Raw genomic sequence first — 19,275 nt, forward strand, 5'->3', positions numbered from 1 at the left:
TGCCGTTGTTCCACCCATTACAATGGGTTTTGGCAATTATGCGGTTGAAACTTTAATGCTTTAAATGTTTTTCTGAAGTCGATTCTTTGGCAGTTCAGTTAATGGGAAACATGTATGGCACAAATCTGTGCAAAATGGCATTCAGCAATTTGATTAGTAGCTGACGTTGTGGCCGTAGACCTGTCTCGCGAATGACTTTGCGTAATCAAATTTTAACGGTGCATTCTCACTACTTGTTGGTCAAACTCCGTACAGTGATCGAATCCGTTCCGGAACTATTTTCCTTTACTCCATCAACGTCCAGTGGCTAATATTGCATATTTGTTAAGGACGAAAGTTGTTTTTGTTGTACGATTGCTGCCTAATTGTCGTTTTTCAAACTTTCGTCAAGTAAACAAAAGGTAAAAACGACCAACATGAATGTTTTTAAACAACAACGATTCTGTGCTAAATATAATATTAAACATTCAGTTGCGGAAGCCTCTATGGCGTTTTCGTACAATTTCTCTTAAGCCAACAATCAGAATGCCTAGCATGTTTTTTTGACAAAAAAAAAAGTCCATATTAGCGAGCTAAAGCAAATATCCTCGATTGTGTTAAGATATCTATCATCCCTCGTTACACTATTTCTGTTTTCACATGAGAGACACAAACACTAAATCACAATACATATCAGTTCAAGATAAGCAATTAACTGCATAATATCTGTAAAAAGTAAAATAAAAAAATACAGAGGAAAATTCAAAACGAAAAGTCCCTAATCAATTGAGAAAATCAAAAGCTTAAACACATCAAACGAATGGATAACAACTATCATATTCCTAACTTGGTACAGACTTTTTCTTCTGGTTTTATAGCTAGCTAGCCCTCTCTCTTGTATTATTTTTGTAAAGTAGTAATAAAAACAAAATCTCAATTTTAAGTATAACAATATAACAGTATTAAAGAATACGTGTAATTATTGAAAGCAAGCTCAAGTTACTTCTATGAAAGGTGTCAAGTTCTATACTGTGGATATCGAATGCATGGTGGCCGACTTTGGAGTAGATTTTGAATATCGACGTAAGTTCATCAACATTACAGGATGACATGATCTTCTTTTTTTTCTCATAGCAAACACCCTCATTTGAACTGTGGTAGAAAGTTGTCTTATTGACAATCGCACCACATCATTTTAACTGTGATGGCTACTTGTCTTATTGCCAATTATACCACATCTTCTTTTTTTCATCCGTGTTGACCTTCAATTTGTATCATTATTTTTTCGTGCTCCGTGTCATTTCATTCAATGCACATGAACGTTTAACAAAAGCTATTTCTATCCTTAAGATTTAAAGCTATAAATTAACCAACAGTGTAACAACATATTGATAGGTAAACCATTGTAATTTAACAATAAATATAACATTTATTCTGCCGAGGCAGAAATTAATCTAAAACAAACATCCAACACTTGATACGAATATTAATGCCAACTTTGAATTGAATGGGTTCAATATACTATTTACGTACTCCCCGCGATACAAATCAACTCTATATTATTTATGATAATGATTTTTAAAATCCATAGATATTTTTCTTATAATTGAACACCCGTATCAGATATATTATTTGTAAAGGTTTTTTGTTATGTTTGTTTTAAACATATTATATTCTTAATTGATATACACTGCTGGGTTGTAGATGACTTGGTCAAACCTCACACAGAACGACTGACTTCTACAAAAGGATGACACTGTCAAAGGAAAGAAAGAAAATGATGGTAAATATACATAATTTAAAAATACATATAATGAGAACTGCCAATTGCATAACCTTTTAGATCTCACATAAACTTTTGTTTTTTTGTAAAAATAATAAAAAAATCAGTCGGCTTAGTTGATCGGTCGATCATTTGTAATGTCATATTGTTAACGTTTTGAATTGTTTGAGGCTATATTAATACACTGCAAGCTTATATCACTCCATTTAATATAAGTGTTGTTCTCCATTTGACCTTTAAAATAGAATATGAAAAAAAGTTTTGGATAATTATGTTTAATATGGGAGAAACACGGGTAAGCTGAAGTATACACTTTTATATGTGGACGAAATAAAAAATTTGAAAACGTTCGATTTGCAGCAAAAGTTATTCATTTCCGTGACTCCTCGGTGACTCAGTGGTTGTTGATGCTCTGGAAATCGTGCATGATGAGAATAGTATTGGATATTCCATATCCAGCTATTAAATAAAATTGAGAATGGAAATGGGGAATGTGTCAAAGAGACAACAACCCGACCATAGAAAAATACAACAGCAGAAGGTCTTCAACAGGTCTTCAATGTAGCGAGAATTTCCCACACCCGGAGGCGTCCTTCAGCTGGCCCCTAAACAAATATATACTATTTCAGTGATAATGAATACCATACTTATTTCCAAATTGTACACAAGAAACTAAAATTAAAATAATACAAGACTAACAAAGGTCAGAAGGTCCTGACTTGGGACATGCGCAAAAATGCGGCGGGGTTAAACATGTTTGTGAGATCTCAACCCTCCCCTATACCTCTAACCAATGTAGAAACCTATAACATTATTGTTGTTTAAATATGCAAGTTTTGAATGCCTTGTTGCAAAACTTGATATCAACAATACACAAGGCTTACACTTTTGAACCAATCAACACAATTGCAAACTTTAAAGATAAATAAATCCTTTTAGGTATACAATTTTTCGTGAAGTGGATAGATTTGTATTTTAAAGCATCAAGGGCTTCAACTTTGTCGGTGTTTATTGCTTTCTAGTCACTAGTATTCATGTGGTAAGAAAATCCGGACAGAAAACACGCGACTAGCTATCTCTTTTTCATTGAAATGAATAAATCTTATGCATCTACTTAAAGAACCATGTCGAATTTTATATTTATATTTGCAAAGATGAATCGTACTAATTAAACGTGCAGTAGTTGTCGTTTGTTTATGTGATTTATAAGTGTCCCTCGTTTCTTGTTTTTTTTAAATAGATTAGACAGTTGGTTTTCCCGTTTGAATGGTTTTACACTCGTAATTTTGGGGCACCTTATAGCTTGCTATTCGGTGTGAGCCAATGCTCCGTGTTGAAGACCGTACATTGAACTATTGTTATTTGGATCGAGAGTTGTCTCATTGGCACTCATACCACATCTTCCTATATCTCTTTACCATTTTATCACTCAAATAAGTTGCCAATTTTTTTTTAATCCGAATGGGATCTTTATAAAGTTGTCTAAGATGTATACGTTAAGGGCTGTCATCTCCTTTTGTTCATTTAAAGAGGAATGCAATGTCATATAACCTGTCATATAAACAGTTTAATTCAGAGTTTAGTGTGCATGACAATTAATGTTTGGATTACAATTAGTTGTTTCATTGAGACTAAAAATTACTGAATTTAAATAATGAAAATTTTAAGAGGACCCAAAACTAAAACAGACAAGAACAAACACCATACATTTAATTTTTAATTGTCTAATGTTGACTTTTCCCCAGAGATTCTCAACATTAGTTTTAGTTATAATGCAATTGCATAATTTGTGTTTGCAATAGTAATTAATTTATTAATCTAAAGCTGTTAAAATTACTTTACTGTTACAGCATTCACAAACAAGGTACCCTTATACATGTTTATAAATATCTTTGCGAACAGGTGACTTAAAGTTTGAACTTGCTTAATTTTATAATGTGTTACCAATAATTGATACTTAGTAAAAAGGCTTATCTTCCGAGACCACAATTGTCGTCCTATGATTTTCGTTGTCGTCCCTAGTGTTGACAGTGGGTTAAATCAAAAGATTTCAAGACGCCCTAAACATAAAATTGTCCATATTATATTTGTACTGATGAGCATCATTTGCTCAAAGTAATAAAAGAATTGAATTGAATTGATTTAGAGCAGATGAAGTTTTCTATAATTTTGATATAATTTGTCCCAATATTAGTACAACACACTGTAAAAATTTCATTGAGAAAGCACAGGTTTTCATTTTCATTTATGTTCTAAAATAAATGCACTACGAAATAATTGTGTTCTCCGACCATATAAGGAAAAAATAGATGAGTCAAATCGCAGTTCAAGTAAAGGTCAGTGTATGTTTCATTATATCAAGTTGAACAAACAATGTGTTGCTCGGTCGGGGTACAATCTAGATATAGTTCTCTCAAATAACATCTAACCTAAAGGTTTGACTCGGTATGATAGAGATAAGGTCTTTTCTGTACGTCCATGATCTTGGACTAAACCACATACTTAAGAGCATCCCTATATTAAGAGCTTTATCTACTTTAAACCTAAAGGGTTGACTCAGTTTTATAGAGATAAGGTCTTTTCTAGCTTCCATGATCTGGGACTTAACCACATACTTAAGAGCATCCCTAACCTAATAAGTTGACTCAGTATAGAGATAATGTCTTTTCTGGACTTCCATGATCTGGGACGAAACCACATGCTTAAGAGCATCCCTAACCTAATAAGTTGACTCAGTATAGAGATAATGTCTTTTCTGGAATTCTATGATCTGGGACGAAACCACATGCTTAAGAGCATCCCTAACCTAATAAGTTGACTCAGTATAGAGATAATGTCTTTTCTGGAATTCTATGATCTGGGACGAAACCACATGCTTAAGAGCATCCCTAACCTAATAAGTTGACTCAGTATAGAGATAATGTCTTTTCTTGAATTCTATGATCTGTCATTAAACCACGTACTTAAGAGCCATCCATGTCGACCGACTTTTCAGAATCTACATGGCCTATTGAATATATTGTTATTGAAGACAGAAAACGTTTAAACTAATGTTATTAACAAAATGTCCATTAACATTATACTTGCTTTAAGAACGAATTACCTAAATTGGTTTTGAGCTATATATACTTTAAATTGAATTGTAATAGAATAACCAACTTATATAAATTAAAATCAAAATAGTTAAACTTGGCAAAATTGCAAATTGTAATAAATATATGGGTGTATTCTACAACAGCTACTACAACTTCTTAATATGACGAAAAACATGTAAAAGTGTTGAGCATACTATCTAATAATAGGACACGGACAAACTATAATAAAATGTGTTAAACAGACCGTTATATACTCAAACTGGTCAGTGGATAGATATGTATTCCATTATTCGGTTACTAGGCAATAAGACCCTGGTAATCAGATTAGAGAGAGTTATCCACTTCTTTGTATGACATTTGCAATGACGTCTAGAAAATGTTAATGATAATATATAAAATAAGATGTGGTATAGTTAAACATGTCTGGAGTAGTAACTCTCAAATACTTTTTTATTTAACAAATACTACCTGTATGACTATTTCAATAGTTTATTTTACAATGTGATGTAAAATACTGTATGTCGTATCAATTATATATGTTATGTGTATATGTCCCCCTGGGGACCTAATTTGGAAAATAAAATTTATCTTATCTTATCTTATTGTATTTGCATTAAACAAATTCGGATTAGACACCAGTCGAACAGACTTGTAAAAAGTAAAATCACAAAAATACCGAACTCAGAGGAAAATCAATTATGAAAGTCCATAATCACATGGCAAAATCAAATAACTAAACGCATCAAAAACGTAAATGAGATGTGGTACGATTTGCACTAAGGAAACTATCCATCAGATCTAGAGAAAAAAGGGGGTTCCAACTTCCGGAACCCCCCCCTTTCTGGATCCGCCAGTGATGCAGATGTTAGCAGCTATATGTCAATGTATACTTTCAACAATAATATCGAATTATATATAAGCTATAAGACCCTGGACATGAAAGAATTCAAAACTACTCAAACGATAAAACGGACTGCATGTTTTATGTAGAAAAAAGTAAAGCAAAAAATACTTGCATATGTAAAGCAAAGGATTTATACATGATATAATAATACATCATATGCCTAGACACTGTACACACTAGTAATTATATTCATTGTCAAAATAACGGAGTATCAATTAAATTTTATTTGTAAGTTTTTAAACCAAACTTATACTTCAAAGAGGGTTGAAAAAGTTTAAGACAAGATTATTACAGATTTTATTTTAAATGAACAAATACCAAGTTCGAAACACATAAACTTAATTATCTTATAAGTAGTTTGCTCAACGGGTTCAAATTTCATTTAAAGTGGTCTTGATGTGTGGGTTTGATTTCGAGTACTGTAGAACGTCGCATTGTTGACAGTTTTGTAACATATTTATTTGTGTTTTGTAAACAAATAACAATAGGGAATAAATACAATGGGAGGGACAATAAGCAGATAATTAACTTATTATATTGGTAGGATTATTTATGGAATGTTGCTTTACGTTTGTTGTTAACCAGTGTCCTCTTTGGGACACTAAAGTGTCATTTATTGCGAATCTAGCAAAAGGAATTTTTTTCTGACGATAATTCCAAAAATGGTAAGATTTAGTATTAAAAAATAGCACATTGGTAAGATTATACATCAAAATAACGAGATATTCACTTATTATTATGTGTTGTATATAATAAATTCCAAGCCAGGTCCCATCTTAGCTTTGAATTATTTGCTCTGTGCACGCTAAAAAAAGGTACTTGTCTAAGCAAAAACACTCTTAGGAGAACACTCTTAGGAGATGTTTGTTTATATCCATACTAACCGTAAATTCTTTAATACAGATTCTTAACAATAATTAATGAAATAATTGCCTATTCGTTAAAAAGCAAATCCATTAATTGACATATTTTAATATGAAAAATTAACCGACGGAGAATTTTTACTTTTTATTTCATTATCCCGAAATATAGTACATAATAATGAGAAGGTAATCGTGTGCAGTACATTTTCCAATAATTGTGACATCATGACATTCCGGACAATTCCGTAACAATATTTCTGCGGCTGAGACTTTTAATGTGCTTGTCGGCCGTCTATTACACTTTCATGTTTCACAATATTACTCCGTATCTAAAATTACAAGCGTGTAAGCATCACGGATTTCCAATTATGCATTGACTTTTAAAAAACTTTTTGAAAGACTCGTTTTTTCAATGATTCTATTTCCATACATTTATTTAAGTTATCATACAAAATAAAATTGTGAATGGGAACGGGAACGGGGAATGTCTCAAAGGGACAACAACCAAAGAACAAAAAGTAGCCCAAGGCCCGGGGCACCAAAGGGCCTTCAAAACAGCGATAAAATCCCGCACCCAGATGCGAGCTTAAGCTTGCCCCTTAACAAAAATGTGCACAGCGAAAATTGACATCACACCAAATTCCGAACCATGTAAATGGACCAAAATACTATAACAAAGGCCAGAGGTTCCTATCTTGGGACATGCGCATCATGCAGTGGGATTAAACATCTAAAACTGAGTTTTACTGTGCGTATTGTTGTTTATTAATTCAACATTGGCTAGAGGTATAGGGGGAGGGTTGAGATATCAAAAAACATGTTTAATCCCCCGCATTTTTGCGCCTGTCCCAAGTCAGGAGCCTCTAGCCTTAGCTAGCCGTGTATGACTTTTTTTAAACTTTAGTTTCTTGTGTATAATTCTGAGTTTCGGATGACGTCCAATATAACTGAACTAGTATACATATTTGTTATGGGGCCAACTGAAGGACTCCTCCGGGTGCGGGAGTTTCCTGTTGCATTTAAGACCCCTTGGTGGCCTTCGCGATCGGCTGTTGTCTGCTTTATGGTCGGGTTATTGTCTCTTTGACAAATTCCCTATATCAATTCTCAATTTTACTTGTGAGATCTCAACCCTCTCCTATACCTCTTGCTAATGTAGAATTTATAAACAAACACATACGCTAAATAAAACAAAGGATACAAAGAAGTCCGAGTGTGATATATGAATAGGTAACAGAAGAAAATTAGCAGAATGACGATGATACATATATTAGCAAAGGACTACTGGCAGTTACTGACATTCCAGCCCCAGACCTCAGTTTAACTTATTGAAAGATTGTGTGTGTGGGGGGAGGGGGTGAATGTGCCAAACAATGAAAACTTTTAATTTAGTATAATACTAGTAGATTAGAGGTTAGTCAGTGTCTTCTGATATTTTCACATCTCATTTAAAATTTGTATTGAAAGGGAAGGTTGCAAAAACATAGGCCCTATCTTTAGTAAAGGGCGGCAATTTTTTAAGTCTCCTTAGCCCTGATTTTCCTTATAAAAATCATTAGACTAAGTACCTTGGAATTCCTTACAGTCTAATTATGTAAGCCCAAAAACGTTAAACGATGACGCGCGAAGTTCCTATGTTTGATAAAGATTCTTTAGATAAGTTTAATATATGGCTTGTAATCACTTTTAAAGCATTAATTTAATTTGTGCACTTCAATTATTTTCCACTGAACACTCTGTATCCGTTTTAAATTTGATGTTTCGAAAAAAAACTATCGGACTTGTTTTAGCTTCTGACATTGACGGGAAACATGCGCGTATAGGACAGCAAGGTAAATGTATCTTATAATTTTGTATTGCATGGTTATACTGTGTTGAGCATAAGTATACACAAATTGTCTACGTAAGGACATTACAGAAATTCATTATATCGCTTATATTTCGGATTAGCAAAACAACAGAAAATAGTGTGTACCTTAAATTTTATTACACAATAAAGCAAATTTATTTGAGAACAACGATAATGTTGTAGAAACCAAAATGACGAATTTTCCCTTTAACCATTGACCCTAGATAACCAATAAGATGATGTTTTTTTTTCAAACTAATTGATATTTTAAGACATACTACACGACGAGAATGGAAAACATTACGTAAAGTGAGATATCATTTGGTTTAAAGGAATAGGATGTTTATGAAAAACTCGCCATGATGAGAAAACGCACGTAACAATATTTTGCAGATGTGCAGATAATGAAGTCCCTTCTATAAGGGGAAGTCAAAATACATGAATACTCTATGTTTCGAGAGTATCAAATTATCCTTTTTTCATCAATATCATTTTGCTTTAAATTGAAATCTGCCCTAAATTTTATGACATTTCAATGTTTCGATTATATCTTCCTCTTACAATAAATGACTGTTCAAGTCTGCATTATACTCCTACAGAAGATTTGGTTTCGTTGAGTTTTGAATAGCATTATATCTATATCTACCAGTGGATCATTGTTTATAAGATAAACTATTTCCGTGTTAACCTTGTAATTGTTTCCTTGCGGTCCGGTAGATATCCCTGTGAGAGTTACGTGAGTACTAACTTTGTATGTTAATCTAGTTTCATTTTATAGTGTAATCTTCTAACGTCCAGCTGCAAACAGTAGATACATTACACAGGACATAAAATGTTAAGGAGATACATGTATGAGATACCTTGTTTTATACGATACCGGCATTTTGCTTGGGACTATTTTAAAACTTAATACTTTTAAAAGTAATAGTAAAAGTGCAATGGGGAAATGTCTACCTATCCGGATATTATGGTGGCTTCAAGCCGACCGGTCATTGCTGTTTTGGTATCAATGTCGCGCATGTGCTAAGTGGAGAAGGGTTCGTATTGCAATAGTATCAGTTAAAGCGTGTCTTAGCTCTTTGGTATCTTCTTGTACATTGCTGGTCTGACATCTGTGCTTTTTTTTTTTTACATTGAATCAGTATTGCTAGCTTACTTTAGATGTTTCGTTTTGTGATATTCACTTATAATTTACCATATGTGGATTAATCCATTCAATCTCATGCAACTAGAATAAATCGAAAGCCGAAAAGACATGCATATTAGATAATATATGCAATGAGTATTTGCCACTAGAACACACTATAATCAACCATGCAACCATTATAATATTTGGGCTACTAGTCAACGATTAGCCATTGTCGATAATGTTCTTAATATATACAAAAGTATCCTTAAACGTATAAAGATTCATTGGTGATAAGATTCTGAATGTATACAAACAAAAATATTTTTTTCGTATTGTTTATTGTAGATTTAGATGATTAAAACTATTATACTTTAAAACATGTGATCTGGTGCGAGTCTAGATTTATCACAAGATAAAAAAAAAAAGACTAGATTTGTTACTAATTGGTGGCCTTTATTTTTTTTCATACGGAAATAAAGAATATGAGTGAAACTTTACTTTTTGAATAAAATAAAATAATAGACAATAGAGATACTTCTATACGCATATGTCTAGTAGCATGGGTTCGAATTCCGGCTAGGGAAGAACAAAAAAATTGCGAAAAAGCACAGATCTAACATTGTTATGTTGATGTTTAGACGAGTTGTATATACATAACGAACACAGCCATGTATCAGCATCATTGCTTGTGATCCGATGGATATATCTGTTGTAGAGTTGTCACTGACTCAGGCGTACTTATAAATATAATTATTTTCTGTGACTGTATTTTGCATTAATTTGTAGGATCCTTTACTATAGATAATTGAGGTGACCTGTAACAGTAACATCTCCATGCCTTATATATCATGTACTGTAGTACGCCGCTAGATTAAAACTGACGAAGAAAGGTAACATACGGGCCACCAAAAGCTTTATTAATATTGTGAAGCCCAGGTGGTCGTGTGGTCTAGCGTGACGGCTACAGTGCAGGCGATTTGGTGTCACGATATCTCAGTAGGATGGGTTCGAATCCCGGCGAGGGAAAAACAAAAAAAAATACTTTCGATATAACATTGTTGGGTTGATGTTTAGACGAGTTGTATATACATAATGTACACATCCATGTATCACCTTCATTGCTCGTGATCAAATGGATAAATCTGTTGTAGAGTTGTCACTGACTCAGACTTACTTATAAATATAATTATTTTCTATGACGACTGTATCTTGCATTAATTTGTAGGAACCTTTACTATATAGGTAATTGAGCTGATCTGTTACAATAACATCTACATGCCTTATATATCTTGTTCTGTAGTACGCCGCTAGATTAAAACTGACGAGGAAAGATAACACACGACCACCGAAAGCTTGATTTTTGCGAAGCCCGGGTGGTCGTGTGGCTACATTGTAGACCTGTTGGTGACCTTCTGCTGTTATGTTGTTTTTATATGGTCGGGTTGTTGTCTCTTTGACACATTCCCCATTTCCATTCTCAATTTTATGTAAATTCCTTGTGCATGTTGTATGCTCATAAACCGATCTTAATTAATAAACTAAAGGTACCAAATATTTAAATATTTTATATTTGAGTTTGTATGTTAGTTTGATTACCGAGATCGTTGTAGAAGCGTAACGAGGACGTTGTACCATCGTGAAAGTAACGGAAATTTACATTTTCATGCTGCTCATACCGCGACTGTCACCTCACCACGATCTGAATTTATTTTAGATCGCGGTAGCGTGGTGCGATAGTGGGCTTAAGCTTTGACTATTGAAAAGTGTTAAACGTTAGATTTACGGAACATATAAGTAATTGCAGATTGCATGGGTTAAGGCATCAGTTTTGTGTTGTGTTTTGTTTTTTCGATTCACTTGGCTATTACCTGTATACAAGATATTCCCTTTATTATACATGAAAATTATGTAATTTTGTGTAATTCGTGTTTATTTCTGATAAATTATGCATTGTAAACTGCATCGTCTGCCTATAGTTGCCCTTGTTACTCAGTGATATGTGCACATGTAAAGTTGTTCCACAGTTGTGTGATTTTACCGTAATAAAAAAACTTAAGCAATTTTGCATGTTTCGCACGATTAATCCACAAATGCGTTCGCGAATCCTTATAGTGACATTCGCATTAATTTTCCGTTCATATATATATAAACTAATGCACATGCAATGACAATGCTCTCTTGTCCGATTTTTAATGGTTGATTAACCGTTTTTATGTAGGTATCATGATTTTTTTTCCGCTACTTATCATAGTGACGCAAGCAGATTACTTTGTGTTTTTAGTATCGATTACTGTTAATGCGATTTAATTATTATTTAAAAAAATATTCTAAAATGACTTATAAATTACAATTATCAAGGCCGATAATTAGTAATGAATTGTATATATACTTAAGTTGAACCTTTTAAGGAGACCTTAAACTCGCACACTACAAATGACGTCTCTTGTGTTGTACAAGTATAATAGTTGTTTATTTTGTTTCTCTCCTTCATGTCCGGTCATATGTTTCAACAATGGACGTTCATCAAACCTAAAGATTTCAATCGTGGACGTTCGTTCTTTAAAATTAAACTGTCAATTAAAATTCCTTACCTATCATGACATTGCGCTCCTATGTGTTACCCATAGTGTAACATGTAATTTGTTATATTATCAAGAATGGAAGGGGTTTGCATCTTCGGTTTTTGCTTTACTTTATTCTTACTGAAAAAATGAGAATGGAAATAGGGATTCCCGGAATGTATTAAAGAGACAACAACCCGACCATAGAACAAACAACAGCAGATGGTCACTAATAGGTACAGCGAGAAACTCCCGCACTCGGAGCCGTCCTTCAGCTGGTCCCCAAACAATTGTCTATACTAGTTCAGTGATAATGGACGTTATACTAAACTCCGAATTATACACAAGAAACTAATGTTTCTCTAAAATTGGTCGAACTGGTGATTGAACTTGAGAATTATTAAATTTTAAAGTGCAACGTATATAAAAACTGAACGTTCAATTGATGTTTTATTAATATCTAAATATTATAGTTGTGTTTCTATACAAGGATTTCAGAATATTAAAGTAATTTAATTTCTAGATTTAACTTTTGAAAGCCTACCCACCCCCTCTCTCTTTTGATAAGATTTTGTTTAATATAATATATTTATACGTATTTAAACATTTGTATGTTGTTATACTTCAGCAATTTCATCAATGTTGAAATATTAAACTTTAACCTTATATATTTTCACAGCCATATTTAAAAGTCTACATAATCCATTACCCATATACTTGGCAAACATTTCCACACTTAAAGTGATTGTAAAAAGATTAAATCACTTTGAAAAGAATGATAAAATGTCCTGCATGCATGTTTTAACACCCTGTATGTACATCTGGACATCTTACAATTTTTTTTTTGTCTCGAATCACCTCACAAATCAATAGTCAAGTAGATTTACACATCAATAGGATTATTGGTCTTATTAAAATATGTCATAATATTATTTGAAAACAGCAATTATTTGAAATAAATTCCTTTAACATACTTATTTATATATTATTCTTCTTCAGATACCTTGTAAGACCTTTCGAATACATGTCGTCTGCTAAGCGATCACGTGATCCTCCTAATCCGGGCAATGAGCCAACGGAAGAATTAGGGTATCCTGCATTGGTTCAATACACGTTTGTCCCGAACGGCACAGAGAGTTCGGAAATTCTCGTCTCGGAAGGTGATATTGTTCAATTAGTGTATAAAGTTGGAGGTTGGGTTTTTATAAGAACGTATGAAGGAAAAGTTGGTTATATCCCATTTTCTTTCTGTAAGGAATTAGAAAGCTCTAAAGAAAAAGGATCAACATATAGTGAAACTGGATTAAAAGGAAACTCGTTGGACATTCCAGATTTTGGTGATTCAAACCATTCTAAATTAGTGCATTCTTTTACTGAAAACAAATTTATTCGCCGGTCTAAAAGTGCCGTGGGAAATTCAGAACGTGCACAGTTCAGACAACAGGCTAAATCAGAAAGAAGAGTGCATTTTGCCGATCAGCCTAAGAGCCGAAATTCATGTGACATCTGCTATAATTTCTTAACAAGCTTTAGTAGTATTGAACATAATACTCCTAATGTTGGTCTAAAGAAAGTGAATTTAAAGCCTCATAAGCTACTTAAACTGTTACAGACGATTTCTAAACAAGGGTTCGTAAACAGTGGTAATACGAGGCCACCAAACAATGCACAATCATATTTCGGTCAAATCACAGATAATCGCATTAACAGAAGAAAGAGTGACTATGAATTCCCAATAAAATTTGGAAATTATTGTAATCAGTGTGATGTTTTAAAAGATATTTTCAAAAACGCAAATAGGTATTCCATGTCGGATCTTTATTCAACAATCCGCAATTTGCATTCACATGCTTTGGCGGATTCGGATTCGGAGGAGGAGGACAACAGTGAAAGATATGACATAAAAGAAAAATGTTCAACAAACGCACAAAATGGCGGCGTGCACAATATGGCACCCGTTGAAAACAATTCGAATAGGTCGATTTCATATCAGGATCCAGAATCTAAACAGAAAGTTGAAATCGTGAGAAATAATTCGTTTAGTGGAATAACAGACAATGAGAGAAGTGACTTTACGAATGGTACTTTGTCTTCTTATGACACTTCTGCGTCTGATACTAGACAAATACCAACTATAACTGCCGTTACTTGTACTAGAGCGGCAAAATTTACGCACAATAAATGTATTGATAGTGTACAAAGAAGTCCGGGATTACAGAATCATAAAATTAACAACTTTTTTCCTGAAAACCAATCTTCTAACTTATGTCCGCCTCTCTTGAATGGATATGATGAAGATGTAACTGAATTCAGATCAGCGGAATATCATCCGCCATTAGTGAAAAAATGGCGACAAGCAAATACTTCTCTGTCTTCTGAATCGGTTATTAAAAGACCACCTGGAATAGTACGAGAGCAAACGTTTGAATTCGAAAGCACGAGGCATAAAGAAGTAAATTTTAACGATCCAAAGAAAGAAAATTTGAATTTAACTTCTTCCGGGGGAAATAAAAGTCTTATTGGAAAAATTAATTCTCCAATTCGTAGTTTTACAATGGATAGTCGAAGAAAGCCAATTGTTTCAAATGGTGATTTTAGTTTGGATGATGATAATATTTCTCTGGAACCATCATCGTCCAACGGAAGTCCGAAAGGGGCGATAACAAAGTGCTTTACAACGTATGGGCATCTGACAGGATTTCAGAGTGATGTCAATACGGGTAAATCTTTATCAATTGATAGACATTCTAGTCAATTTTCAGATCGTGAAAATGTTGATAAAGTTGAAAAGAAACATAATATTGAAAGTGCTAATCAGGATTACGATAACAATTGTTCAAAACAAACTGAAACCGATAGCGCCATTGATCGGCGGAAAATCGTTGCCAGAAAAGTTAATCCAGTTATACGTTCTCCGAGGAATCTAATGTCAAACAGTGGTAAGTATACTAATCACAAGATAGCATGCTTTTGGGAATGCTAAGTCCTCAGTGCTCTTCAACTTTAGTGCTTTGTCTCACTATTTTATTGGAGTGTCACTATTGAGTCTTTTTTGTTACAAAGAAACGTGAAGTGGCATAAATGTCAATGTTATGCTCTTTGGTCTTTGACACATTCCCTCATCAGAGAGTTCAACTTGAAAAAAAAAACATCTAAATTTTCTCAAAAGATTGGTCTTTATATAGTTGACGAGACTTTTGAACGATACTTATGAAATAAATGCCTCTAAATAGAAGTTGTTCTTTTGAATTTCGATTTCAACCTGTTTAAGATGGAAAATTTATAACCTAAGCTTGCTCGTCAATAATTATGAGTTATGATGAAGAAAAATCCGCCATACACTTTTCTGTCTTATGTAACTACACCGCACGTAAGCATTACCTTAGAAACCTCGATGAAATATTCGTTAAGGCATCACGTTTAGATAGTCATATTTCAGTGTTGGCAATGATTGAATTTGTCACACTAAAGAGCTAATTGAGTTTTTGTCATTCAGTTTCTGTAGCTTCAGTTTTAGAACTCTTATAACATTTTAATAGTACTGTTTCCAACAAATCAACCTGTACTCATTTTTCTTTTGCTACTGGTGCACTCGACTCTAAACTTAATTTACTAGAACTGTCAATTTTTCTATCGAAGTTCGGTGGTCTTCTCCGGGCACTCCGAGTTTCTCCACCAATAAAAACTGGCCGCCACGAAATATATCCTAAATGTGGAGCTTAACAACACTTGGCGTTAAAACACCAACAATCAATTAATCTTTTGCTACTTATCAAACTGGCAAATGACTTCCAGCTTGCTTTTTCAGTTTATAAACACAATGCAGTAAAACGAGAGTTTTTTATTTTTATTAATTTGCATTTTAGCCGCATTTGTTGTCTTTGGCAGTAAGAAATTTTAACAGTCTGATATTTATTTTTATGCCCCATTTATGGGCATTATGTTTTCTGGTCTGTTCGTCCATTCGTTCATCCGTCTGTTCTTTCGTCCGTCTGTTCCTCCGTTCGTTCGTCTGTCCCGCTGCAGGTTAAAGTTGTTGGTCAAGGTAGTTTTTGATGAAGTTGAAGTCCAATTAACTTGAAACTTAGTACACATGTTCTTTATGATATGAACTTTCTTATTTTAATGCCAAATTCGAGATTTTATCCCATTTTCACAGTCCATTGAACATAGAAAATGATAGTGCGGATAGGGCATCCGTGTACCGGGGACAAATTCTTGTTGTAAATAAGTTGAACTATTATAATATAGGTGTCCTTATAATTTATTCACCGGATTATTAATAGTGGTTGGCAGTATGAAATTTAACAGTTTGCTATATTATTTTTGTAAATAAGTTGAACTACAATATAGGTGTACTTCTAATTTATTAACAAGTTTTAATGTTGATTGATAATCTTAGCATAGTTATGATGTCAACAATATTTAAATACATTAGCGTAGATTTGTAGGACATGTACATACAACTTGTAGTCAAGTTTTGAGAGGATAAATATTATTATAGTTAAATTATACAAGGGAGGGGAAATAAAATATTTGACTTGTAAACTTAAGCTTATTGTGTAGAATAATAAAGTTTGGTCGTGCTTGAAATATATATATGAATAACTGCAGGGTATATTTAGTAAAATTTGTATATCAACAAACATGTGAAGAAGTTAGGACTGTATAATTTACAAATTACATGTTGGTATTTGTCATTTATGGTTTTCATTATAGATGACATCCGGATCCAATGAAATCAAAATCTTAAACCACATCAATCCATGTGGAAAAGAGAATATTTTACATCACATCATTTTGGAGTTAAATACCCATCTAATCATACAATTTGATAAGCTACACATTGGCAGGGTGTAAGAGTCCATGTCCACTGTAAAAAACAAAGATATGAATCCGCATGATGATATAATTGTTATTCGTGCTTAATTTTTTACAGATTTTATTTTTTTCATTGATTTACATTTCACAGCGGTTTTATACTTTTACCTAATTTATTCGTTTATTGTGTGCTAATTTGTATTACTACGTTTTTTGATTGAGTTAAGCCATTCCAATTGATATTTTATAGTGTGTCTTTCTATGTTTTGATGTTAAACTATTGTTTGAGAAAGGGAGAACGTTTGGTACCATTTAAACATTTAATCCCGTTGCAATTGTTTGCACAGGTCCTTAGTCAGGAATCTGATGTTCAGCGGTTGTCGTCTGTTTATTTAGTTCATACGTGTTTTTTTATATAGAATATACCTGTGGTTTTCCCGATTGAATGGTTTTACACTAGTAGTTTTTGTTACCCTTTATAGCTTGCTGTTCGGTGTGAGCCTAGGCTCTGTGTTGAAGACCGTAACTTGACCAATAATGGTTTACTTTAATAAATTGTGACTTGGATGAAAGTTGTCTCATTCGCACTCATACCACACCTTCCTATATCTATTCACAAGGAATACAGGCTACCTGTCGGGGCCCTTTATCCCCTTAAAGGTTCATGGGATTTTGATTTCTGAAGATACTTTCAGGAGCAACACGACGGGTGCCACATGTAGAGCAGGATCTGCTTAACCATCTGGAGCGCCTGAGATCACTTCCGATTTTAAGTCTAGTGGGAATAAAAAATGTCTGACACTTCAATTTCTCCGAAAGTGATAGCCAAAAATGCATACCAACACCTACCCACTTTGCCTTTTGGTAATATTTTGGCAAACCAAGCATTTGTAAAGGTGGTTTGTAAATGTAAATAAAAATGTCATTATTGTAGACGTGTTTTCATAATGAATGTTGGCATAAACGTACATGTGCATTGATTTTAGTAAAAAGCAAAAGAACAGAACGGATATTGCGACTTGAACAGGTTAGGCTTAATCGCAAAACGTTCCCTTGATCAATGTTATATATGTTCTATAGAAATAAGTTTTCTTATAACCGATTGATATATGTCATAATGTTTAAAAAAGAATAAACAATGAACTTTTATTTACATTTTAGGACCCTTACTTGGAAGAAAAAATGATAAAGACATTCGCAAATCACTCTTAGAACATTCAGTAATGAAAAGGACTCAAGGCAATTCTACTGAGATGCGTGCACAGCCAATGCGAACTCAGCCCATGCGTGCACAGCATGACTTTGCAAGCCAAAACGAGTCTGCGTCTGGGAGAACTCCTCCAGTGTTAGTAAAAAAGTTCAATAAACAAATGTGGCGACCGTCATTAGCGGGGTCAGAAGGATCGGACCAAAGACCATTTTCACCATTCGGAGGAACTCTTCCTCCATCCAAAATCGTGAAAAAGAAGGTTGTAGAGGTATTTGTTTAAAATGGAGTAACATTGATTCGTGGTTGTTCTGCTGCATTTACAATTTGTCTTATTTGTTAATACGTTTATTGTTATCAACATGTGTACTGAAATTATAAAAGTGAGCTGTGATAATATTAAACAAGTGTTGGTGTATAATTATAAATCACAGTTAATGTGCCTTATTGCTTTCTGATGTTAAATTTCTCATAGCTAGACATATGAATCTTCCGAGAAAAGTATGTCCAAACGTTAATTGGTATTGTTTTCTTTAATCTTTTTCATTCACTGACGTATAATGCAATATTGACTGAAGTATTTGTCATGGACAATAAAGGAAATGTCCCACTTCGACCTCTTTTTTAAAAGAATATTTTTTGTCTTCAAATCTTAATTTAACGCCAAATCTAAGAACCAATACCCTTTTCTCTCTGTCTTTTTTTTTATGTCGATACCACAAAGCATGTTTAGGATGTCGTCAAACCGAAATGATTTTACAAGCAAGTCCCTTTTGTAAACATTCCTTTCCTTTAAAATATAGGCGAAATATACCAAGGGGAAATTAAAACTCATAATTCGAAAATGAACTTCTTCAGGATCAACAGAGTTCGGCCTCTATTTGGATTTTAGTTGAACTTGATAATTTCATGTTCTTAAAGCAAAAGGGTCAAATACAAGTAAAGCATTTGTTGTTGTATTTGTTTTGTTGTCTGTGTAGTGTTGTGCGGACTGCTGTTTATTCGTCATTTTTCTTTATGTAGATTTTTTTTTTGCATTGGTATGTGTTTTTTGTGTTTTTGTATCTGGGCGTCACAAGTAGGT

At 33.5% G+C, this 19,275-nt stretch overlaps 1 protein-coding gene across 2 annotated transcripts; it reads left to right on the forward strand.

Moving 5' to 3' along the window:
* Positions 1 to 1,647: 1,647 nt before the first annotated feature.
* On the forward strand, positions 1,648 to 18,929 carry LOC134680694 (uncharacterized). Of its 2 annotated transcripts, none has more exons than XM_063539856.1 (3): positions 1,648 to 1,762; positions 13,163 to 15,102; positions 18,146 to 18,929. In XM_063539856.1, exons 2-3 carry the CDS (start codon positions 13,188 to 13,190, stop codon positions 18,472 to 18,474), a joined length of 2,244 nt encoding a protein of 747 aa, XP_063395926.1. In that variant the 5' UTR covers positions 1,648 to 1,762; positions 13,163 to 13,187; the 3' UTR covers positions 18,475 to 18,929. The 2 variants fall into 2 exon arrangements, with proteins under 2 accessions (XP_063395926.1, XP_063395924.1); XM_063539854.1 differs by lacking the exon at positions 1,648 to 1,762 and adding an exon at positions 6,174 to 6,426 and having other exon boundaries at positions 18,146 to 18,928.
* Positions 18,930 to 19,275: the final 346 nt, after the last annotated feature.

The sequence above is a fragment of the Mytilus trossulus genome, chromosome 8 (genome assembly GCF_036588685.1).
Source record: "Mytilus trossulus isolate FHL-02 chromosome 8, PNRI_Mtr1.1.1.hap1, whole genome shotgun sequence".
NCBI lineage: Eukaryota > Metazoa > Mollusca > Bivalvia > Mytilida > Mytilidae > Mytilus > Mytilus trossulus.